Source organism: Gymnoscopelus microlampas (genome assembly GCF_963454915.1).
Source record: "Gymnoscopelus microlampas genome assembly, chromosome: 17".
Classification (NCBI taxonomy): Eukaryota; Metazoa; Chordata; class Actinopteri; order Myctophiformes; family Myctophidae; genus Gymnoscopelus; species Gymnoscopelus microlampas.
This window is the reverse complement of record NC_139954.1, coordinates 36,901,980-36,927,259: the sequence shown is the minus strand read 5'-3', so window position 1 is coordinate 36,927,259 and position 25,280 is coordinate 36,901,980. Positions and strand designations below refer to the sequence as shown.

Genomic DNA, 25,280 nt, shown 5'->3' with positions numbered 1-25,280 from the left:
TTTGTATAAATCTGTACCACTGCACCTTTTTGCAAACTGTTAATAAAGTATTCAATCAATCAATCAATCAATCAATCAAACTTTTTGTGGATTGTCCCGCTTCATGTTGTTTGTGAGAGGAGGACTGGACTGTATTGTGTTCTATTCAAGAATTCTTTTTAACCAACATGTATGATGATTAGTGATTTATTATTTGGTAAACTAAACTGAACTTCTTACCGAATGTTGATTGACAAACTATGAACCCAATCAGACCCGGGGTTCCGAACATTGACCAATCACAGCGATCATAGCCAAGAAGAGGCGGAGCTTAGTGGTAGTAGTGAGGTGGCTATTACAGTTCTCAGTGTTGCCATGTCCACTTATTATAAGCGACTTTGGGCTTGTTTTTCTATAAAGTTGCTTATAAAATATTGATGGTTGTAGGTTGCGATTTTTTTGGGCTTGTTTCTAAAGTGTAGTTGTTGCTTATTTGGGGCTTGTTTCCTAATGTTGTTTAAAAACCAGTGGTTGTGAAACATTTTCATGTGGACCCCCAAATGAATATGTATTTGTCCACGGACCCCCCCCATCTGAAAATATGTTATGCCAGGGACCCCCCATACCAGATTTATGTTGTTAAAATATTTCCAAAATGTTCCAAAATTACCTCTTTTATTCAAGCTTTTTCCTTTTTTGAAAATAGCAGATCTACAAGCTCGCAACGCCTAGCGTCGTGACGCGTTGTGTGAGTTTGTAGTTATTTTTTAACTCTATGGTTTGTAGGCCTAGTCGTCGCTCATAGAGCTGGTTGCTTATTTCTCTCACTAACCTGGCAACAGTGACAGTTCTTCCATAGATGGTATCGGATAGAGAAGAATAGCTCAAAGTTTACTGTACATTAACCTTCTCAGAATGAATGGCACGGCATATTCCAACTTTGACAACCAAGAGCACGTCTTGAAATTAGGGGAAACATTTGAGAAACATCCCAAAAGTGCATACCACACGGTGCGATGTAAGTGTGGCATTTTAAATACATTATTATTACCTGGCTATAGCTAATGTTAGCTTTCTTGTTAGCCATGGATCACACGACGCTCGTCTGTCACGACCGTCATGGATGAACTTCAACCTGGTTTCTGCACTTTCTCCTTTTACGGCCCGTACATCTACATGAACGTGCATATTTCAAATATAAAGTGCTTACCACATGGCCACGGATGTTACAATTATGTACGGGCCCACAGAAGTACCCGTATCTTCCGTATTGTTCAATAAAAAGCATTTTAATCCGATTGGTGGCCATTCTATCATAGTTATAATGTATCAGACAGAGTGCAATACACCTCCCAACTGATAGGGTCGCGTAGTTGAAGGCACGGAGGAAATGCGGAGAAAATGGCCACCGATTGGATTAAAATGCTTTTTATTGAACAATATGGAATATACTGGTACTTCTGAGGGCCCGTACATAATTGTAATATCCGTGGCAATGGAGTAAGCACTTCATATTTGAAATCTGAACGTTTATGTAGATGTAGGGGCCAAAAAGGGAGAGTGCAAATACCAGGTTGAAGTTCATCCATGACAGTCATATATCAGGGCTACTTTCTTGTTAGCCATGCTGTCGCTCTGTTTGGCTCATTTGTTGGAACTAAGCCTGCTGTTAGCAATATCTAGAACCAATGAAACTGACTTTAACTTTAATATCGTCGTTCGTAAATTGAACAATTCCGATTTATTAGGTCTGTCATCTTTAATAGTCGATGATGCCATCTTTCTGTCAGATAAAACATTAGCCATGCAATGGTGATGACTGTCTAGTACGTGACGTGGTTGCCATCTGCTGGTTAAAGGGTGTAATAGTGGCTTCCCCATTACTGAAGGCCAGACTGACATTTGTTCTAAATCAGGGGTTTTCAACGTTTTCAGCCCAAGGACCCCTTAGCTGAAACCTTTTCATAGATTTCATAGATAGCTTCATTGACTATCATCATTGTTGTGTAAATTAATGTTGTTCTTGTTCATTTCATACATTTAACCACTTAAACCTTCAGTAGATCTGCTATATTCGGCTAATGTTCCCCCCAGAATAGGGACGCTAGGGTTCAAGTGGTTAATGTTTAAAAAACATCTCATCACACAAAGATTTGGTGGACCCCCTATAGTAGCTCTGAGGACCCCCTAGGGGCCCCAGACCGCCTGTTCAAGACCCCTGTTTTAAATAATGCCCTCCTTTAAAATGTCTCTCCTTTCTCTTTGCACAGATGATTTCAAACCAGCCTCTATTGACACAGCACGTGAGGGGGACCTTGAAGTAGGAAAAGGAGAGCAAGTCACCATAACACTACCTAATTTAGAGGTTGGTACCACAAGTTGGAGGCTCCTGAAAATAATGCCACTATCTTTATTGAACGTGTGTCTCATTTATACATTATTATACCCTTTTTTAATGAAAATTAATATTATTATTATTACTAATCATCGTCATCACCACAAGTGTTTTGACTGCTTTTCCACTTGCTGCTTGTGCTTTCTGCCTAGGGTTCAACTGCCCCAGTAACGGTCTTCAAGGGATCCAAGAGGCCTTACATGAAGGAATGCATCCTTATTGTGAACCATGACACTGGAGAGTACCGCCTTGAAAAACTCAACAGCAATATAGCTGTCAAAAAGACCAGGTAAATGGGTTAGCTGAAAATGTACTTGAAATTATCTAAAAACACATGATGCTTTGAACCCTGTATCCCTATTCTGGGGGAACATTCACTGAACATAGCAGATCTACAAGTGCAAAAGCTTGACGTTGTAGATCGGTTATGTTCGCCAAAGAGATTTGGTGTAGAGCGAACAAAGAGCAAACCAAGTACCCCAGTAGTCAACTAAGTATTACAGTAGTTACTAAAGGTGGCTGCATGCTACCATTTTAGGTGATCACTTTTTTTTAGGTGGAAACGTTTCCATCTAAATGGTGATTATGGTACTAGTAGGCACTCATATTCCGGTGATGTCGGTCAGTAAAACAGAGAGATGTGCTGAGGTGAGCGGTGAGTCGCTTATCACCGCGGCTCAGTGACGTCATGTTGTAGTATACAAACCACTGCGGTGAGAGGGTGATCACCGAAAATGGTTGCATGTTATATAGTATACATGGTTCAAGGTGTTAAGTAGTAATACGTGAGAGGAAGTACTAAATATATTGGCACTCGTATGCTGATATATTTTCTCTGACTAAATGTCATGCCCCTCAAACAATGAATGCACTCCATTGCATACTCCATACGCTGTCTCTGTTGTACCCCTTGGTTATTTTAAGTTTCTAATTTCAGTCTTAAGTCTGATTTGAGCGTCAACGGTTTTGATAATTGCTTTTATATTGAACTATTGCTATACTATAGATATTTTCTTATTTTGTACTACTGTTTTGTTACCTTGGCACCATTGTAAAAGAGGGCTAGTTCCCTCAGTGTTGCCAGATTCTGTGAGAGAAACAGCCCAAAAGAAGCAACTATGGGCAGAATGAGTACTTTAACATGTACATCAGCTATTTGAAAATAGCAGATCTACAAGCTCACAACGTGTCGCGATGCGACGCGTTGTGAGCTTGTAGATCGGCTATTTTCAAATAAAATCTTGCGGGGAAATTACAATAAGCAGATCTGGCAACCCTGAGTGTGTAAATAAATAAGGATTTTAAAGAAAATGCATGTGCATTGTGTGTGTGTGTGTGTGTGTGCCCAGGGCTGAAGGGAGCAGTAAGGTCCAGTCTCGGTTCGAGCAGCAGACGAGTCGTCTGAGTCAGCAGGTGAAGAGCGGTGCCACCAGCGGTGGCAGTAGCAACAAGACTCCCACCGGGCCCAAGAACTCTCAGTCTCCACCCAAGGAAAAGATGTCCCCCGCCTCCCCAATGGACGACATCGAAAGAGGTATGTTGACATTTTTCGTAAATTAATCCCCTACTTAAAAAGTATTAACAAGAGCGTGTGAATAAGTTATAACTGCATTAGATCCATTGCGAAACTTCTTCCATTACCTGAAAAGTAACGGTTTTGGACATGGGCTTCAACCATAGACTGTATAAAATGAATGGACAGCGTTACGCCCCTAGACTCTACAGACCGTAAATGAAGCCGATTGTTCAGCTGTGTGCAATCCGCCATCTTTCAATATCGCGTCATATCCTGCAGAATGACACCAGACCATTATTGGTTGGCTAGCTTGTCAATCAAAAGCGGGGGCAGGGAATGAATGCTATTGGTTGTGTAGCTTGTCAATCAAATCAACCCCCCCCCCCCCCCCCCCCCCAGAGCATAACCTACTTTATCGTCAATTTTAAAATAAATGGGACCATAGTTTACCAAAACGCATATCATGATTATTGAAAGGAGACTTTAAACTAGCGACTGGAAGCATATTGTATTTATGACAATTTTTATTAAGGTAAGAAAATCTAGTCTAAAGTTTGTCAAAAACCCATCCGCTTGCGTTGAAATAAATTCTTTCTGACACCAGCAGGGGTAAAACAGCGAAACTACAGGCCATTCATATGAACTGTCTCTTCCGTATTGGCGTCAATGTAAAAATCTCAGGCTGGCCCCTTGGTTTCAACTCCCCAGTGACTAAATATGCCATGCATCAGACTCATCATACGTCATGTATGTCTTACGTCCGTCCGTGTGTGTGTGTGTGTGTGTGTGTGTCCGTCCACACAGAGCTGATGGCGGAGGCACAGGTCATGGACCAGATGAGCAGCGGCGACAGCTCCTCAGGCTCCAACAACTCCTCGTCCTCCAGCAGTGACGACAGCTCCAGCAGCAGCGACTCGGAGGACGAACGGCGCTCCGAGCGGCGCTCCTCGCCCCCGTCGGCGCCCGCCCACCAGACGGCACCACCCGCCCACCAGACATACCAGCCCGCTCTCAGCAGCACCACTGCCCCCCCGGCCGTCACCACCTCCTCCTCTTCCGCCAACCGTCCGGAGGAGAGCGGAGGAGGACACCTGATGAACACACTCAGTGGGTATCCGACAGTAGCAACCAGGGATGCTCTGATCAATTGGCTGGATCAATTTTAAATAGGTGGTTTTCAAAACGGCAGGTTTCTTAACCCATTCAAACTGTGTCATCTTAGTTGTCTTTGGCTATTGAAAAATGGCAAGCTCATGCTACAAGCTTGTAGATCTGCTATTTTCTTTAGAAAAATCTTGAACATTTGTGCAAATCTTTGGATATATATGTTTTTAAAGCGAATTTGTTCACACATTTTCAAGTTTTTTTTCCCAAAAATATTGCAGATCTGCAAGCTCTGCATAGCTCAGCACACGGTGCCGCGCTATGAGCTTGTATTTCCGCTATTTTTGAATAGCCAACGACATCTAAAATGACACAGATGCGTTCTCGGATTGAATGGGTTCATTTAACTTCAAAACTAGCATTTTCATTATATTGGCAGAATCGGCACATACTGAGACATCAAAACTGCAACCTCTCATGTACCTTTCATGTCCTGCCCAAGATTTGAACCCAGGTCCTCCGCACAAGTGCTGAAATCTTTACCGCTGAGCTAATAAGAGCACGCTTGCTCAGGGGCAGTGGTGTAATGGTAATTTGTTTTTCTGGGGAACAGTATTTTAATGACGTCACATGCACGCATGGAATAGCGCATGCAAAATAGCACCTGCAAAATAGCGCACGCAAATGCTGTGGTGTCCCGTGTAGCGACCATAACACCATTGCTCAGGAGGATATTGAATTTTGACCTTCAGACAGTAACACTTGTCAACCAGTAGTGATCAGACCTTACCACAGGATTTAAATTCCTAAATAGAAGAGCATGGTGACCAAAATCACCACCACATTTGTGTTAGGCATATTGTATTAACATGCTCTACCATAGAGATTGGTCAAAATAACAAATTATTCACTCAAAACAGTTACATAGGTTGCTTTAAAGCAACATTATAGACATTAACCAACACTTAAGTGTGAAAGCTACTAAATATTTCTCGAAGCAAACACAACCAGTATAAAAAATAAGTATTTGTAGGGTAGGGAGTACTGTTAGCCAATAAATGTTTTTATACTGTATACCGGTACAGCATATATACACATCAACCCACAGCATCTCCGCAGCTGAAGCTGTCATTCAAGCATTATCTCTATGCTAGTTTCTACTTTTTGTTATTTATATTGCAGTTTGGCTCTTTTTCTGTTACTGACCTAAGTGAATAATTTTGGATTGACAAATATGTATGTAATCGTTCTCATAAATTGCTGACTGTTTTTTTTCCTCCTCCCTTTTCTCTTCCAGAGAACGACCTCCAACTAAGTGAGTCTGGCAGTGAAAGCGATTGATGACTGGGAACACATAGGTTTCTGTCTGCCTTTGGACATCCGATTTGGGGGGCGGGTGTATAATGAGGTGGAAATGAACCCGGGCTTGCAGATCCATATGCATTGTCTTGCTTCCTCCTCTTATATGGGGCTGCCTGCTAATACCATGTATCTGCAATGTCCTGCAACAGGTCTCCCCCTAACCTCCACTTAGCAAAGACATTTGCTTATACCTGGACACATCTCATATCGGGTCTTTTTTTTTTTCATGATTGCCTTATGTGTTTGTGCGAGGTTTAAGTTTAACTTAATGGTTTGCACAGGGGGTGATGTGACCATAGACTAGCAAAACAACATATTATGAGAAGGCAGACAGAGTGTTTAACCACTTAAACCCTATACATATATTTTGTACATCAAGTAGCCAAAGGTTTTGCCTATTTTCGCTGAATGGTCGCCAATTATGACAGAATAGGGCTCATGTGGTCAACTTGCCAGTTACAGTGCTGTGGCAACTGGCCATGGACATGAGAGGGCAGGTTGTACGGTAGGATGGGTTTCTGTTCATCCGACATTGAAGACGGCTGAATTGAAAAGAAAAATTCACACGTGTAGAGCATTTCCATGGTCATAATGGAGACTTGGTTAACAATCGATGCCAAAGAAAGGGGGGGGGGGGGGTGTATTTGATATCAAAAGTACATAAAGGCTTGATCTTAAATACTTCCGGTCAAGCTAAAATGTATTGCGTGATTACATCGGCGGATCTAGCCCAATTTCAACCAATAATATTGACAACTGACACCTGTCAATCCATAGCTCAATGGTCAAATCCCTCTTCCAGCCCAGCTGATGCTAGACAGAGGGTGGTGCTACTCTGTGTAGAATGTCAAATATGTTAGAGGAAGCCCTCAGTTTGATTGTTATATGTGAAAATGCAAAAAAAAAAAGTTGCATTGCGACGTATTGTGAGCTTGTAGATCTGCTGTTTTCGCTATTCGTCATACAATATGTAGGGCTTCTCTATGTCGTCCTCGGACGTCTCTAGATCGTCCTCAGGCGAGCTAAATTGGTTAATATTCTACAATTTACAATATCCTGTTTTTCCTACATTTCACTTAATATTTCACTTAATCTATGTTAAGTTTGTTTTAGTGCCTTAGGTCAGAAAGTTCTTGGATATATATTTATTTTTAAAAATCAACTAGATTTGCTTCCACTGTATACAGTGTATTGTATTAGGTTGTTCATATGCTCATATGTGTTATTTGTAACTAACCACATGAACCCTAACGTTCACTGAACATTCGGTACAAATGGCGGATCTGCGATCTTACAGCACACTTAACATCTTGTGTTGAGGGAAAAAAGGAGTGGATGTAGGATAGAGCACTGGGCGGTTAACAAAGTGTACAAGTATATGGTTTAAGTGGTTAAAGAAGTGAAAAGAGGACTAAGGATTAGCCAGCTTTTTTTTTTAAGGAAAGACAGCATTCCACTCTTGATGGTTATCAGGGTGGAGTGCTCAGCCTTACAGCGTCAGTATTATGTTAGTGATAGGAGCTTTTGACTTTAGATTACTGTGGGGAAAAAAATTACGGAAAGTAGACACTTGGGTTTGTGTCTCTTAAAATGTTCTGGAATAAATAAGGTACTTTATGTAATAATGTTATGATCTGAAGATATCGTAGGTCTTTCTGAGAAAATTGTGCACTAGAATTGGGTCAATCTTTGTGTTGGGGTAATACGAGACGGTGCTCAGTGCAATGTGTTTGGGGAAAACATGATTTGGCTTTGTAGCTTTAAGCCTGCAATACTTGAATCTAACTTATTTATATTTTACAATACTCAGACCAACAGATTAAATGCTTAATATATTTTATATACTTTTAGTGGGCGAGCAAAGCAATGGGAGATGCAAGGTAGTATGTCATATACTGTACTACTGTATGTACCAAACCTGGAGCCTTGATACTGCACACCACTGTGAGTCTTACAGCACATAATGTGCCTTCGTTGAGCCTATTTATACTTTGTTGCATGACTGAGTCACTCGGCTCAAAAATGATGCGTCCATTTTTCCAATGTATATGACATTTTGTCTGCAAGTGACACCGTCGTGCAGCAAAGAATAACTTGGACTTTACTTGCCTTGGCCAATTATATCAGTGGCCTCTCTTGACAAACCCCATATCTCAATGCTGTGCTGTCTTACTGAACAGGCAGGAGGAAGGAAGCGCTTTAAGTTTCAACATTTCTTTGAGGTCTCAGGCAATTTGAAAAGTGACATAACTGTTCTCAGATATCTGCAAATGGGAAAGTAAATATATATTGTATGTTTGCCAAGAGGAGGATAATGGATTCAGTCACATGTCATCAGTAAAACATTTGAAATTGATCCCTTTATAGATTAATAAATATTTTAATTGTTTGTTTTTGTGTTTATTATAGTGCATTTAATCTCACTTCAGATTGAGTGGTATATGGATGGAACTGCTATCATCTCGAATAAGAAATTGTTTAAGAATGTTGGTGAATCAGATAACGGTTATTGATTGATTACTTTATTAACAGTTTGCAGGAAAGGTGCAGTGGCACAGATTTATACAAAAAAATGCTAAAAGGATAACCCATAAAAGCCCAGGGCCTATTTCCATTGAGGTCCTGTGTCTATTGTCCTTTGATTCACCTGCAATATTCAGCATCACTTTAACAATACATGTTGAGCTACTGTGATAACTTGCACACATGACACACACACACACACTAAACACGCCCCTTAGCTGTCATGGCTACCGGGTACAGTATATCTAACACAATCTTAAACATATAGCCTATTTGAAACCTGAAATGAATGATTAGATGAAACAAATGAGCTTGACACTCATACGCAAGGCTGCGTGCTTATTATATATGCACCCAGCAACAGAAAATATAGACATGTCGCACTTTTCTAGCCATGGATCACACGACGGTCGTCTGTCATGACCGTCATGGATGAGCTTCAAGCTTGTGTTTACACTTTCTCCCTTTCTATCCCGTACATCAACATAAACGTTCAGATTTCAAATATGAAGTGCTTACCACATGGCCACGGATGTTACAATTATGTACGGGCCCTCAGAAGTACCCTTATCTTCTGTATTGTTCAATAAAAAGCATTTTAATCCGATTGGTGGCCATTTTATCATAGAGTTCTAATATATCAGAGTGCAATACACCTCCCAACCGATAGGGTCACGTAGTTGGAAGATTGAAAGCATTGTGAAAATACGGAGAAAATGGCCACCAATCGGATTAAAAATGCTTTTTATTGAACAATACGGAAAATACGGGTACTTCTGAGAACCCGTACATAATTGTAACATCCGTGGCCATGGGGTAAGCTCTTTATATTTGAAATTCGTTTAGTTTATGTAGACGTACGGGCCAAAAGGGGAGAAAGTGCAAACACCAGGTTGAAGTTCATCCATGACTGTCATGATATGACAGTCATGTATCAGGGCTAACTGTTGTACCAAAGTTCAAAATCCTTTCATTGGTGAAATAGTTGATCGGTGGTAGGCTGGGCTGTGGTGCCATCGCCAGTCTCACTGGAGCAAGAGGCATTAGGCTGTAATACGCATCGGCAAAAACAGTGTCTAGACCTACAGAATAATACGGATTACGGATTATTACACGGTTATTACACGGTTCTAACGAAAGACAGTTTTTCACGCCAAGATGTTCAGCAAGTCGCTTACATACATCGGATTGCGTGCTTGCCGTCTCGAACAACACGCAATTGGCATTAGTAGAGTGACATCGACATTGAATTATTATATTGCGGATAATAACCGACGGGACGCGTCTACGTCTACAGCGACTGTCATGGGCGGCGATAATAAACAGAAAACTATGGATGATCTGGATGGCCCTTCTTTCATGACCTCTTTGTATTGGCTTTTTGTGAAAGGCTATTTCCAGACGACCCATCAGATGCAAGTAAGTGCATCATACTTTAATATATAGTGATAAATCATCAGAGCAGTTTTCAATGGATCTAAATATGTAGGCGACCTGCCCCAGCTCTACTGTATCTCACATAAACAAATCACTATTTTAGCCCTGTGCCATGGTTGTACAGGTTGTCAGTATATTTTAGCAGTGGTGGAAAAACCTACTCACATTTTTTTACTTGAGTAAAAGTATCAATACTGCAATGTAGAAATACTCTGCTACAAGTAAAAGCCCAGAATTCAAAATATACTTGAGTAAAAGTACAAAAGTATTGGTATCCAAAAGTAAAAGTACTCATTGTGCGGAATGTTCCATTTCACAAGTTTTCAAATGTATAAAAATCCTTTGAAAATAGCAGATCTACAAGCTCACAATGTGAGATTGTAGATCAGCTATTTTCAAATGGCCGACATGTTTATTGGGCTGAAGTGGGTAATGCCTGTTTTGTAATAATAATCTAAATCAATCTACAAAGTACAATATTTGCCTCTGAGATGTAGTGGAGTAGAAGTACCTACTGAAAATTGGAAACACTCCAGTAAAGTAAAAAATACCTCAAAATTGTCCTTGAGTACAATACTTGAGTAAATGTACTTAGTTACTTTACACCACTGCTACTGCTATTGTTGTACTGTAACAGGTTATCAGTATATTTTAGCACCATTCTTTCTCTTACATGCTCTAGGCCTACATGTCCCATCATGGAACACAAGCCAAGTGCAAAGTGTGTTCTGTAATTAATCTGATCTTGGATAATGGCCATGAATTAGTTATGCTTTCATAGAGATGGATAATAATTGCTCAATGTTTGCCTTCTTTGGTCCACACTGAAGCTCTCCTTATAAGGTCTGACTGAAAAGCTTCCTGTTTATGTTTATGATCCATTATGGAGAATAGATACGTATATCCAATGACTTGGTTATCTTCAATTAGTTTTCTCAGAATAATGAGAAACTTCACCAAAAATAATGATACTCAAATATTGAATGACTTAATGTCATTAACTGTTAATAAAGTTAATACAATGTTATTATTATTTGATATTAAGTCATGCTGAGATCATTATTTTGAGAAAGTTTAAAGATCATAATTTGTTATGATAACACTGTGAGTCATTATTTTTAAATAGCCTACAAAGTTATTTCTTATCATTTCTCATAATGACATGCAGAATTCTTTATTTTCCATCACATCGGTGGAAATGGGCTTCGATACTATATCGTACAATCAATTTATTTTCAATGTTTCTTTCCAGATTGAACACAGCAAGATCTACGGCCCATTGTGGAAGTCAAAGTATGGCCCTTTGGTGATAGTGAACGTGGCCTCGGCCGAGCTGATTGAGCAGGTATTGAGGCAGGAGGGTCGACTCCCTGTCCGGACAGACATGCCACACTGGAGGGGCTACCGAGAGCTCAGGAACCAGGCATACGGCCCCCTCACCGAGTGAGTGAAAACGTCTAGATCTCTATTACTAGAAATGCACATCTCGACTCGAGAACTGCAATCGACGTCACACAACTTTTGTGTCACTGGATAAATTCCATGACAGTAGACAGTGGTGTAAAGTAACTAAGTACATTTACTCAATACACACTTTTGAGGTACTTTTACTTTACTAAAGTATTTCCAATTTTCAATACTTTTACTTCTACTCCACTACATCTCAGAGGTAAATATTGTACTTTTAATCCACAACAATTATTTGAAAACTTTAGTTATTATTTTTGTAGATTTTGATTATTATTGCAAAACATACAGTAACCGCTTCAGCCCTATATACATTTCGACCATTTGAAAATAGCAGATCTACAAGCTCACAATGCGTCGCGATGCGACGCATTGTGAGCTTGTAGATCTGCTATTTTTAGACATTTTACACATCAGAAGACTTGTGAAATGGGACATTCTGCATAATGAGTACTTTCTACTTTTGGTACTTCAAGTACATTTTGATACCAATACTTTTCTACTTTTACTCAAACTTACATTTTGAATTCCGGACTTTTACTTGTAACAGAGTATTTTTATATTGCAGTGTTGATACTTTTAATTAAGTAAAAAATTGGAGTACTTTCTCCACCACTGACTGTATACAGTAGGTTACCTATGCAGTTGGTTTCGACAAATGTGATGATGGCACTGGCAGGGTATTTTTTAATTGCCAGTCTGTCATTCCTACCAGACCTGTTCTGACAGCACACTACACTACTACAGTTTGTTTCTGTTGATATAGCTAAAACCAGTGGTGGTAAACGTACTCAAATGTTTTACTTATTTAAAAGTATCAATATTGAAATGTAGAAATACTCGGTCCGGAATTTAAAATGTACTTGAGTAAAAGTACAAAAGTATTGGTATCAAAATGTACTTACGGTACCAAAAGTAAAAGTACTAATTTGGCAGAATGTCCCATTTCACAAGTTTTCAAATTTTAGCCCACTGTGCAATGGGTGTACAGGTTGTCAGTATATTTTAGCAGTGGTGGAAAAACCTACTCACATGTTTTTACTTGAGTAAAAGTATCAATACCGCAACGTAGAAATCCTCTGTTACAAGTAAAAGCCCAGAATTCAAAATATACTTGAGTGAAAGTACAAAAGTATTGACAAACCGACATTTTGTTTCTGTTGATATAGCGAAAACAATGCCCTCAAGATGTCAAAACAGTGTGAGGCAAATCTGCATGTTGCGATTTCCAGCCAGGCCTATTGGTGAAATGTTTCCCTTAAGTTGAGCAACTTCATATGGATGTGTATAAAATGTCACCGACGCACTTATTAAATGAACATGCTAATAATATTGCCTAGTGTTTAGTAAATGTATACAGTATGTGTGTATATCTGTAAAACAGGATCTAAAGCCTGTTTGTTGGCAGGATGGGGGCAAAGTGGCAGCGCATTCGCAGCATCTTAAACCCTCGGATGCTGAAGCCCAAGCACGTGTCCTGCTACACCAACCCCATCAACGAGGTGGTGACAGACTTCATCTGCAAAGTTGCCTGGTTGAAGGAGACGAAAGGCCAAGGAGTTGTGGTCCACGACCTGGCTGGGGAACTCTACAAGTTTGCATTCGAAGGTCAGCAGAGGACAGAGAGTTTTTTTTATTTAATCCACATCATGGATCAAACAATGCTAGACAATCATTGAGAGTAAGAAAATAAGGGATGTTGTTAAAAGCTCCCTGGTTAGACTTCATTCAGGACTTTCGACCTTTAAAGGTCTTAATCAGGTCTGTGAGAGTGTCACTTAGAGGTGAATGATTGGCTTCTTGCAACTTGGAGATTTTGTCTAAAATTCATGGCAAACGTGTTTGGATTATGTTCTAAGAGTCAAAATAGGTTGAACGCACGCCTGTAATGATGGGGGTCCAGCCAACAAAGGTAAATAGAAAAATGGCGAGTTGCTGCCTGCCCGCTTGTAACTCCAATGCAGTTATTGATTGAGGCATAGCAATCACAAAAAGCTTCAACAGCTAAGCTGCCTTTGGTGTTGGGGTTAAATAAGTTCAGTCAATGTCCTGGTAGAAGGCAGCTTAGCTGTTGAAGCGTTTTTTATTTATTTTTATGTCTCAATAAATGATTGCATTGGAGCTGAGAGAGTGCGGCTACTCCTCATTTGTTTTGATTGATTTAAGACTTTAAATTATTGTTGAATTGAACTTATTATACGTTATATCTACAGAATCTTAACATATAATTGATGTATACAGTATGAATACCAACCTTGCTGCAGTTGACCATGACTCTTTCAATTAGATGTAGTCACAGAGAAGTTCTACTATATTGCAGTTGTGCATTGTGAGTTGGAATGAGAATGTTTCAAACAGGGTTGTGAGGTTAATGCATGGACGGCCTTGACCTTTGTTGCTTTATGTCCTCTTCCTGTGAATGGGGTCATGGTTATTGACGTTGCAAGCTTTGCTCAGACATACTTAACCTTGACTGTAGATTAGATAATGACAATGCTCTGAGCTCAGTGTCTTGTAAGGTCTTTGTGGACGTTCAGCACATTTTAAATGCTTGTATTTTTATTTTATTTGTTGGGCTTTTTATGCCTTTATTGATAGTACAGTAGGTAGGTAGACAGGAAACGGGCAGGTCAGAATAATTGAATATTTGAATAATCGTTATGTATAGAAATATAGTATATGAATTTCATTTTGGTCACTTTTACACATCCCTAAAACGGGGCGAGAGATGGGGAATGACATGCAGCAAAGGCCGTCGGGATCGGGATTCGAACCCAAGATGCGCTGTAAGGCTACATTGAGCCTAAATGCTTGTATCTTTAAAACAACAATTACACCGCATGTTTAACTTTTGTTTGATTTGCTAGTCCCTTCTTATCTATCTTTATCTAACTAGGGGGGAAAAGCACATTTCTGTTGTGAAATCAAGGTTTCAGTTGAAATTCAAACTTCAAGAACACCATCAATAACAAAATAACACACAAAATAATGTGTACCTCAAGTTGGTAGATATATTGTTAACATTAATAAAGAATGAAAGTAAGACCAATTAATTAATCAGTTACAACCTAACATTATGTGCAGAAACTGTATTAATTACCCTTTTCATGAGAGACTTTCATTGTCCTTACCATTTATTTATTACACATGAACTATTTTCTATTATACTTCAGCTTTATTTACAGTTCATGTAGTTTGTGTAGGCCTTAAGCGTGAATATTTAGTAGATTATAACATTTTAATTTAGGCATTGTTTGTGCCTGCAGGGATCTGTTCGGTGCTGTTTGAAACCCGTATGGGCTGCCTGAACGAGAAGATGCCAGAGGAGACACGGAAGTTCATTTTCTCAGTGGGTGAAATGTTCCGGCTGTCTCCCATCATTGTGCTCTTTCCCAAGCGCACCTGGCCATACCTCCCTTTCTGGAAACACTTTGTGGCTGTCTGGGACCATCTCTTCAAAGTTGGTGAGTGCATGCCAAATAAGGCAAAAAAGGGGACACCTTTATCCTGTGTTGTTCTGGTTCACACCCCTCTAGAGTTCATTGGTATTTCCTGCCACATGTTGACAAACCGGTAGCAGAGCCACCAGCAGGGTTGCCAGATCTGCTTATTATAATTTCACTGCAAGATTCTATTTGAAAATAGCTGATGTATATGTTAAAGTGCTCATGCGGCCCATAATCGCTTCTTTTGGGCTGGTTTTCCTAGACCTGGTTGCTTGTTTCTCTCACAGAATCTGGCAACACTGGCCACCAGTCAGTCTTGGGAGACTACTGTAACGACTGTAAACCGTATATACGTCATGTTCATCAAATAGTGAAAAAACCCATCCGACGAGCTCACGGCACATTGCGACATATTGGAAAGAAATTGGGCCTCTTCCATACTTCCTTCACAGGTTTTACCAATGATAGTAATGAAGGCTCTGTTCCATTTCATGTTGCACAGTGGTTCTCAAACCTTTTAATTTCAAGGACCCCCATAACTCTGAGAGTGTACAAATGGAACCAAATGGACCCTTACCCACTGGTGTAGCAGAGTGTTTCCAGTGAGCCAACATGCTCAATATCAGCACCCTGACTCTGTTTGACCAGAATGGAACAGAGCCTTCATTAGTAGTATCATTGGTAACACCTGTGAAGGAAGTAAAGAAGGGGCCCAATTTCTTTCCAAAATGGCTGCTGTGCATAGAGCCTATTCAGTCTACCGCCAAAACTGAATTGGTCGGTGCCGAAACTAAAAGTCAGAAAAACATACCATAATGGCACAATGCAGTTGTGTTTTTCACAATGTTTTTTCACCATGTACGTAACACCAACCCGACACATGCTCTGTGAACTCTGTGTGAGTGTATTTAGCTTGTTTGAAGTTTCAGTTGATTCCCTGTGTGTCACAGAGAAAAAGGTTCAGCTAACTCCAGCATGGGCAAAATACTTTTTCTTCTAAAATATTTCAAACCATATTACTGTCTCGTTTTAGTGATTATGCGTTTGTTTCTTCCTGCGTCAACCCAGCTGAACAACTGGTTCAGCAAAAAATGGAGGAGATCCAGGAGAAGGTGAGGCTGGGGCAGCCGGTGGAGGGAGAGTACCTCACACACCTGCTCCTCAGTGAGCAGATGACTGTCTCTGAGATCCTGGGCAGCATCACCGAACTACTGCTGGCCGGAGTCGACACGGTGAGACGCAATCGTTATTAATGTTCTAGTTCGTAGTTACAGACCGCCAGAGATGGCATGAAAATAGGTTCCTCTCTGGGGGTCTGGAACTGTTCATAGCTCGCCATAGTTACATTTGTAGCCAGTGGTCTTGAACTATTCATAGAATGATGGTTAGAAAGTGTTTTACACCTACATTAAACCACTATAACCAGTAGATTTCCCACATTTATTTGAGGAAATGTGAATTTACCACCCCAATGTAATCGTAATGTTTACCTGGTCAACAATACATACAGTGTTTACACATTCATCATAGAGTTAACAAATGTACACTTTTACTGAGTATTAAAGTACATTTTTAGCTGCCTCTTAAAACTGTCAACTGTATTTCAGAGGCTGTGGGTTCTGCTCTGTGATAAGTAATACATAAATAATGTGATAAGTTATACTTTAACATGAAACCATGCTCAGTGAGATTACAGGGTTTTAATGGTCAGATCCTTGGGTCTTTATTTCAGACTTCCAACACCATCTCGTGGTCTCTGTACCACATGGCCAGGGAGCCAGAAATCCAGGAGAAGTTATACCAGGAGGTGATGAGTGTGTGCCCGGGAGACACGGTGCCAACCACTGACGACATTGCAAGAATGCCCTATCTCAAAGCTGTTGTCAGGGAGACGCTACGGTGAGGGTCATAACTGGCATTTAACACTTTAACCTGTAACCCTTTATTAAAGTGTCTTCCAAACATAGGGTTGCGGCCCATTTTTGGGTCCAATTCCATAAAGGTAGACTCAGACTTTTATTGTCAGACTTGCTATAGACAGCTAAAGGCACTTCTAATACAAGTGATTTTGTACCTGTTAATGTTAGAAGACAAGCTTGCATGCACGTTTGGGTAAAACAAAATGTGCACCGTCCGTCATTGCTGTTTAAATAAAGGTGCAAATACCAAAAAACAACTAATTGGATGACTTATATACTGTAACTCAATAGTCAATAGTTCCGATTGTTTAGTCCAAGATGGCTCTTCATCATTTGTCATGGCCGTGATCTGAAATTCTGATTGAAAAACGTTGCACCATACCCATAATTGTGAAGAATTACAGTGCATATACAGTAGCTGTTGTGTGTAAAAAATCACACCCAGTGTGAAGTGGGCGGTGTGTGGTCATCACAACATGACTCACTTTAAAAAAAGGATAAATGACTTTTTTAAAAGTCCATACTGCTATTCATAGGGCTGCACATGTGTCATGTGTTTCGCTAGCCAATCACAGTCCTGAATTTGCAAAGTCAGCCAATCACATTACAGTTAGTGGTGATGACACTAGCTGTAATGTGATTGGCTGATATGAAAAAAGTATCGATTTGCATTAACAATGGAAGGGTTAGGGGGTACAAAATTTTTTGGGTTGGTGTCCAAAACTCACTTATAGGGGTCGGCTACACCGCCCCAAAAACGATCACACAATACGTCGCCTTGAATGACTCCCTATTGCGTTGTGTTGTCACCAGGCTATATCCAGTTGTGCCCGGAAATGCCCGTCTCACAGTGGACAGTGAAATCGTGGTGGGAGATCATCTTTTCCCCAAACAGGTGAACAGGTTTAAATCCTCATATACAGTAAATTTTCTTTTCACACATGTGAACGTAAGGCAACTCTTGGTGTAAGGACTATGGAGCTCGTTCCTTTTCATATTCCTTTGCATAAAGCCAAATATAACTAGAAAATGTGCTCCTCGGAGCACAAGTCTCCGCCAGCAAATATTGATTAATCCTGTCTAAGCTATTTATATTACGTATTGTGATGACACCAGTGTGTCTACATAATATATTGCTCCGCCATTTCTCAGCCATTTCGTGATTATTCCTGTCTTACCTCACTTTGAAAGAGACACAGACTCTTTCAAAGTGACACATCTATTTATAGGCCGCTATACGTCATGCGTCTCACTAGCCAATCAGAGCACACTCTTTCAACGTATTGTCACGTGTCACGTGAGGCTTGACCAATGTTAGCTTGGCCGAGGGGGGGGACGGGGACGGAAAGTGAAAACATAGTCTCCTGGCGGACACAATTATATCACATAAACCCATGTTCTGGGCGTGGCATTACTTTTCACTGGAAATAGGCAAAAAAAAACAACTAAACCCTAAACCTCACCTGTCTTCAAACTTGTATTATAAAAAGAACTCCTTTGGTGCATTCATATCATTGAGTCAAAACGATGAAAATATGATTATGTGACATCGCTAATATTTTTGTCTATCTCGCTCTCAGACCCTTTTCCACCTGTGTCATTATGCCGTGTCTTATGACGAGAAGATTTTCCCTGATCCCCACGCCTTCCTGCCCCAGCGCTGGTTCAGAGGAGGGGAGGACAAGCAGAAGCAGCACCCATTTGGGTCGGTACCCTTTGGCTTTGGGATCCGGGCCTGCCTGGGTCGGAGGGTGGCTGAGCTAGAGATGTACCTCCTTCTATCCAGGGTAAGACTGTAAAGCAGTGGTTGAAAAAGTACTCAAATTCTTTACTTAAGTAAAAGTACCAATACTGCTACAAAAAGAAATGTACAAATACTCTGTTACAAGTAAAAGTCCAGAATTCAAAATTTACTTGAGTAAAAGTACAGAAGTATTGGCATCAAAATATACTTAAAGTACCAAAAGTAAAAGTACTAAAATATTTGAAAATAGCAGATCTACAAGCTCACAACGCATCGCGGTGCGACGACTTGCTGATCAAGCCAGTTAAAACCTAGAAAACAGTAACATGTGTTAGTTAGTAGGCTATGCACACAAAGGAGGATTAGGTTGACCTATAATAACTGTCTGATCAGTGCCAATGTGGCTGCCTGTCGTGTTATTCCTGGTATCAGTGACCGCAAATCAGAACTTTGAACCAAAAACAATCAATCTGTCAGCTGGCAAGCAGAGAGTAATCATTAACAGTGGGATGACGCAGACCATCAAGGAGCTGCTGCAATTATTTTATTTTATGTATCATCTATATATTTTTTGTTCATATTGAATCTCACTCTGTGATGATCAGTGATGGAAGACGTACTCACATGTTTACTTAAGTAAAAGTATCAATACCCTATTGTAGAAATAGTCTGTTACAAGTACAAGTTCAGTATTCAAAATCTACTTGAGCAAAAGTACAAAGTTTTCAAATAATTATAGCGGAGTAAAAGCACAATATTTGCCTTTGAGATTTAGTGGAGTAGAAGTAAAATGATTGAAAATTGAAAGTATACTCCATTAGTAAAAATAGTAAGTGAAAATACCTCAAAATTGTACTTAAGTACAGTACTTGAGTACATGTACTTAGTTACTTTCCACCCATGATGATGATACATTCCCCCCTCCCTCCCTCTCACTTTTGCTTACTCCCTCCTCCAACAGTTGACAAAACAATACGAGGTGAGGCCCGATCCCACAGGAACTGATGTCAAGCCAATCACCAGGACCCTTCTTGTCCCTGCTACGCCAATGAACTTGCAGTTTATTGACAGATGAGTGGACCAGGAGGAGACGATATCGTCAGGAGTCTCTCTAGGAACTGTTTTAGTATTCACACTGTGTTGCCCTGCCGTCGACAACCACTTGTTTACAGGGTAGAATTGGTGAGGTCTCTGCTCCTGTTGAACTCTTTCTTTCTGTTGGAACAACTGCCATTGTTTGAGATTTGCAATTTACTGTTCTTCCTCCCATGTAAATATATACATACTTTGTCATGCATAGGTGATACTGATCCAGAAAGCCATTGTTTTGCAGAGAAATTCCTTGTAATTTTTGTACATTTTGCTGCTGTCATATCAGAACTCCAAATAATGTGTTGTATTTGATGTGAATGTTTATATTGACCTCTGTGTGTTGATTTAAAGGCTTTACTCCAGATTTATGAAACCTGAGATGAGTAATAATTCTAACCTGACATGGTTAGGGGATACTGTGTGTTCCTTCCACTGCAATGATATGCTGTATTACTGTAGAAACCTGCAAATGTCCAAATGTAATGGCATTTTTACATTTGAGTGATCCTTTATCTTAGAGTCATCATTTTAATATTACACATTGCGTGTAATAGTGCTTTAATGGATTTGTCTGAATTGTATTAGACATGCTTTTTAAAAATAAACATTCAGTTAAATCTGAATCTGTTCTAGAGGTTCTCTACCAGTTCTCAAAGGGGAGCTTCTGTCATATAGCCAAACTGTCTCTCAAAACAATTAATACCAGCATCATTTAGGACTATCACCTAAGGTCTTTACACACTGGGGCGTGACAAAGAAACAATACAAAAGTCTCCAGTGAAAACTATTTATATTGATGCCTCAGAATTGATTTTTTTCACAACTTAACTGGACTATAGACGGGTTTCATGTTTGTAAACATTGAGAGGATATGACCGCGCAGAGGAGGGGGTAAGCCTATGGGTGCGTTTGGAAATTACGCACCGGAGCACACTCGCCTATTAGTTTGTATTGGCCAGTGCGCTCACTGCCGCTCAGGGCTGTATTTTCGAACGCGCCTTTCCCCCAGGCATGCGCAGATTGCGCATTCTGCTCTGTGATGACGTCGCTCGGAAACCCGTCTATAAAGCAGAACTGTATTAACCACTGTGTTGTGTTGAGACTGTACAGTGATAGTGCAATACTGACCTCTAGTGTACACATTATGCTACTACTGACATAACTAATAGTGAACTAATTGTTGCAACATCTTTGAGAGGTGAGGTGGGGGCAAATTAATTCATGTTTTACTGATACCTGCTGACATTACACTGATATCACATCTTCAATAGAATACTGGTTTTGCCTTTTCATCAGTGACATTTTCTGAGCTGTGTAATGGTTTGTGTCACAGATGGGTTAGCTAAGGCTACTCTAGTCCACATCATCTTGAATCGTGTTGTTCCCCCATAAGAATCATATATAGTCTTTTTGGATATCCAGAAGAGTGGGCCCTTGAGAAGACTAGGCAGTAGGCACTTTTTTTTCTTTCTGAACACTGAGCACCTGAGACAATTTGTTGTGATGTTTTTGGGACGGAAGACTTGGTACAATTTGGGGAGAGTGGGCACTACCACTACTTGGAGATATTTGGGATGGCATAATGTAAACGATGCTCATTTGATTTATGCAGAGCCCAACATGTAACTTGTTAGTGAACAAGGAATCTGATGTGTTTCATCTAATCATCTTAAATCCACAGTTTAGAAAATGCTCTGAAAATCATCTTTAACCTAAACCCCAGACAAATTTGATTCAACTCTTTCAGAGCATCATGTTTTTTTTTTATCAGAATGCATTCATCTTTTTATATGATATGCAGGCCTGCTATATTTAGCTTTTTGAAGCATTTCAAATTAAAATGTAAAGAAATTACTACTGTAATAATTTGGTACATTTTTGACAATCTTTTAGCTTTTCTCAAAAATAATTCTGTGCACATACTATGTAATTGTCCTGCAAGTTTTTGTTATTCAGACACATTTTTCAAAGGCGGGAAAACGTGTGTTGGCAAAATTTGTGTGAATAATCTGTGTTGTTGGTGCTGGCATCGTTATGCTGCTGATGTCATCCCTGCTAAAAGGAGACTGAGCTATGGATGATTGACCCCTTAAACCTATATATACTGTAACAAAGAGGTCCTACGTTACTTATATTTGGCACTATTTTGCACACACAACTTATTTTGCACATATATATATATTGTACCAGTATTTATTGATGTATTCATATTTGCACAGCATTATGCACTTTACTCATATGCAGTGCAATAACATAAGAGGAATGTGCAATATAATATTTGGTAATATATATATGTGATATTGGATTGTGATTTAATACTGCTTATGTCTGTCTGTTCCAGGGTGTTCGGGCAAAAGAGTCCCCAGGGTGCCCGAGCACCATATATGGTTTTGGACTGGACCACAGTAGAAGAGGGAGGGGGGTTTTGTGTTGTGTATTGGAAGCTGCTAATAATGTGATGATATGGTTTGTTTTGCAATAGAGTGCATACATTATATGTATTTACCAGGGGTATTGATTCAGATGTTTAATGGAATGTGTGATTTAGATTTGTTGCATGTATGAGGTTACCTGCAAAATGGTAGAACCCACACTTGATTGACTCACACTTGATTGGCTCAGCTGAGTATAAAAGGCTGCCAGAAACAAACACACTCAGTGTATACTCAAGTATTAGGACATGGTGGAGCTGCCGGTCACCATGCCACGTTTTGCTGCTGATGCCTTTATCCTGTAAGTGGGTGTGCTTATTGGGCCAGTCCTTTACATATACACAAAACAATTTGGATATTCAGTGGTTCTTTGGAGATAGCACCACTGTTCCGTTATACAAAGGATCTGTTAAACCCCAATATAGTTCTAGAGGTTCTCTACCAGTTCTTCACCTTTTAGGGCACCTAATGGTTCAATACAGTAGTGTTTCTCAAAGGGGAGCAACAGTAGTGTCATGTTGCCAAACTGTCTCTCAAAACAATTAATACCAGCATAATTTAGGACTATCACCCAAGGTCTTTACACACTGGGGCGTGACTAATAAACAATACGAAAATCTCCAGTGAAAACTATTTATATTGATGCCTCAGAATTGACCTAATTTTGAATAAAAATGATGCAACTTTATAGCTGTGTGGATGTTCTCATGACACAAACAGAAACCGTTAACAAAGAATATAATAGTCACTTCGCCTTATTGACATTCTAACCCTCCCTTTTCTGTGGAATTTCTTGACCTCCGACTTCCCAGTAACTGACTAGTGACTACATCGATGCGTAATCTTAGGTCACCAGGTCATTTAGTGCACTGTTCCTCAACTACTGGTCCACATACCACTAGTGGTCCATGGCATGATCACAGGAGGTCCATGGACATATTCTCATGGATTGAGAGTTAACTAGAGTTAACTATCTTCACTTATTGGTGGGTGTGGTTTGGTTCCAGGCTTAACCAGGCACACCTGACCTAGATATACAGTAGGCCGAGGTAGATGTCCCCTATCCATTTGTCTATGGTGAGGGGTGAGGAGGTTGTGTTGGAAGAGAGGAAAAATACTCCATTGCTGTTTGTCTTCATATCATATCTGATGCATTATTGAGTACGTTGTATTCTGTTTAATTGAAATTCTGTTTTCTATCTTAAGTATTTTCGTTTGTTTATTGCGTTTATTGATTTTTTTTCCTCTCCCATAGTTCAATCATCATTTCAACATGTCATCTGCATGGAGTTATAAGAAATAAACCAAGTACATGAACTGGCAGTCTGGTTTCCGTGCTTTGATGGGCATTGGACATAGGCTACCGGTGAGTTATTGGTGACCAGCCATTTACCTTACCACCTAAACCAGCTATCAATTACACCTGTCTTGTTATTGAAAGATCCTCTCCCATTCAGTTTTCACAAACAAATCAATGCATTTCAAATGACATAGTAGGCAATTATATGCCTATTCATCATAACAAAGAAAAGTACATACATGCAACTACGGTCTACAGGCCTGAGGCCTTCTCATTTGTTGAAGATATTCATGGCCATGACCTAGCGAGCACTTACATGTGTTTCTACTATAGGCCTAAAATGTAGGCCTAAACTTTACTAAATTGTGTAAAATGTAACTCTGATTATGTATTATTCCCTTGTGTTTTCACTACTGCAGATACAGTTAGTAGTGCTATAATTATTGGAATCCACTGGGACTACAGTTTATGGGGTGGCCACTTTGTGGTATAACAATGCTGGCCTCTTGAGTACTAATACAAATACATAATAAATATATATATATATATATATATATATATATATATATATATATATATATATATACACACACACACACATATACTGTATATGTATAGCCTGCCCTATACTGTATATATAATATACTGCAAAGAAATATATGATCAATATTGTGTAATATGTTAAAACACACACAAAAATGCCAAAATGGTATAAACTAGAACAACGTTTAATGATGGGGATGTGCAAAATGTAGTACGTGGCTGATGGGTTGCTACTGTAGACTACAACTACCTGTACAACAACACATTAATAGTGGGTTATGGGCCCCTGAACATGGAATAGATTCTTAGCTGCCAGTAGGCTGAAGGGAGCTAGGTGTCACTGTTGTACTGTGTCAGCATAAATCATTATGCTGATTGTTTGACTGGAAATTGTATTCTGATCTCTGTCAAGCCTTACTGATCTGTAGAGAGACAGGAAACGGGCCGGGGAGAGACAATCGGGGGGTGACATGCAGCAAAGATCCACCGGGCATTGGAATCCAACCAGGGACTTGCTGTCAGGGCTCACTCCTGCCGTCCCACTCGAACAGTAGTGATGAAATCAACCAGATAAATATCAAACATATTTGACAATTTTCTGGCCGGGCCAATCGTCTGTGAGCATATCGGGAGGCTTAATTGGATCTTTGAACCCTATAGTTTCTCGGAATCCCGAATCATCGACTTTTCCGAAATTGCCCACCACATCCCACCACATTCACCCACCACATCCTCCTGGCCCTCGCCCTCCTGATTGGCATGCACAAAATTCTCTTACGCACATCCTGGTCTACCTCATCCTTACAAGTATCCTCCTTATTGACATCACTCCTCTTCTGTAGCTTGACCATATCATCAGTAACCATCTTCACCAGAGCAGTGAGCAGAGCAGTTACATCAGTGATGCACTTCTTACTCTGAGTCTGTGCCCTAAATTGATATTGCACCATGTTACCATGTTTTATCAGAGATGCAAATGTTGAAGTGCAATTAACTCATCTACATGGTCAAATGTATAATG

General features: G+C 40.0%; 2 protein-coding genes across 2 annotated transcripts; both read left to right on the top strand.

The window, feature by feature from the left end:
- The first annotated feature begins 844 nt into the window (after positions 1–844).
- Positions 845–8,745, top strand: eaf2 (ELL associated factor 2). The gene is made up of 6 exons (XM_084084659.1): positions 845–997; positions 2,250–2,344; positions 2,527–2,663; positions 3,724–3,908; positions 4,695–4,997; positions 6,292–8,745. The coding sequence occupies exons 1-6, from the start codon at positions 895–897 to the stop codon at positions 6,333–6,335; spliced, it is 867 nt and encodes a 288-aa protein (XP_083940785.1). The 5' UTR covers positions 845–894; the 3' UTR covers positions 6,336–8,745.
- A 1,179-nt stretch (positions 8,746–9,924) lies between these two features.
- On the top strand, positions 9,925–20,713 carry cyp27a3 (cytochrome P450 family 27 subfamily A member 3). Its single transcript, XM_084084565.1, has 9 exons — positions 9,925–10,298; positions 11,569–11,759; positions 13,192–13,391; positions 15,050–15,247; positions 16,298–16,461; positions 16,962–17,128; positions 17,962–18,043; positions 18,729–18,935; positions 19,854–20,713. Exons 1-9 carry the CDS (start codon positions 10,038–10,040, stop codon positions 19,965–19,967), a joined length of 1,584 nt encoding a protein of 527 aa, XP_083940691.1. The 5' UTR covers positions 9,925–10,037; the 3' UTR covers positions 19,968–20,713.
- Positions 20,714–25,280: the final 4,567 nt, after the last annotated feature.

Coding starts and splice junctions, on each gene's coding strand:
- eaf2 (XM_084084659.1), top strand. CDS start 895: ATGAATGGCACGGCATATTCCAACTTTGACAACCAAGAGCACGTCTTG. Junction 2,664..3,723: donor ATAGCTGTCAAAAAGACCAG/GTAAATGGGTTA, acceptor GTGTGTGCCCAG/GGCTGAAGGGAGCAGTAAGG. Junction 4,998..6,291: donor ACACCTGATGAACACACTCA/GTGGGTATCCGA, acceptor TTTCTCTTCCAG/AGAACGACCTCCAACTAAGT.
- cyp27a3 (XM_084084565.1), top strand. CDS start 10,038: ATGTTCAGCAAGTCGCTTACATACATCGGATTGCGTGCTTGCCGTCTC. Junction 16,462..16,961: donor TGCTGGCCGGAGTCGACACG/GTGAGACGCAAT, acceptor TCTTTATTTCAG/ACTTCCAACACCATCTCGTG. Junction 18,936..19,853: donor TGTACCTCCTTCTATCCAGG/GTAAGACTGTAA, acceptor CTCCTCCAACAG/TTGACAAAACAATACGAGGT.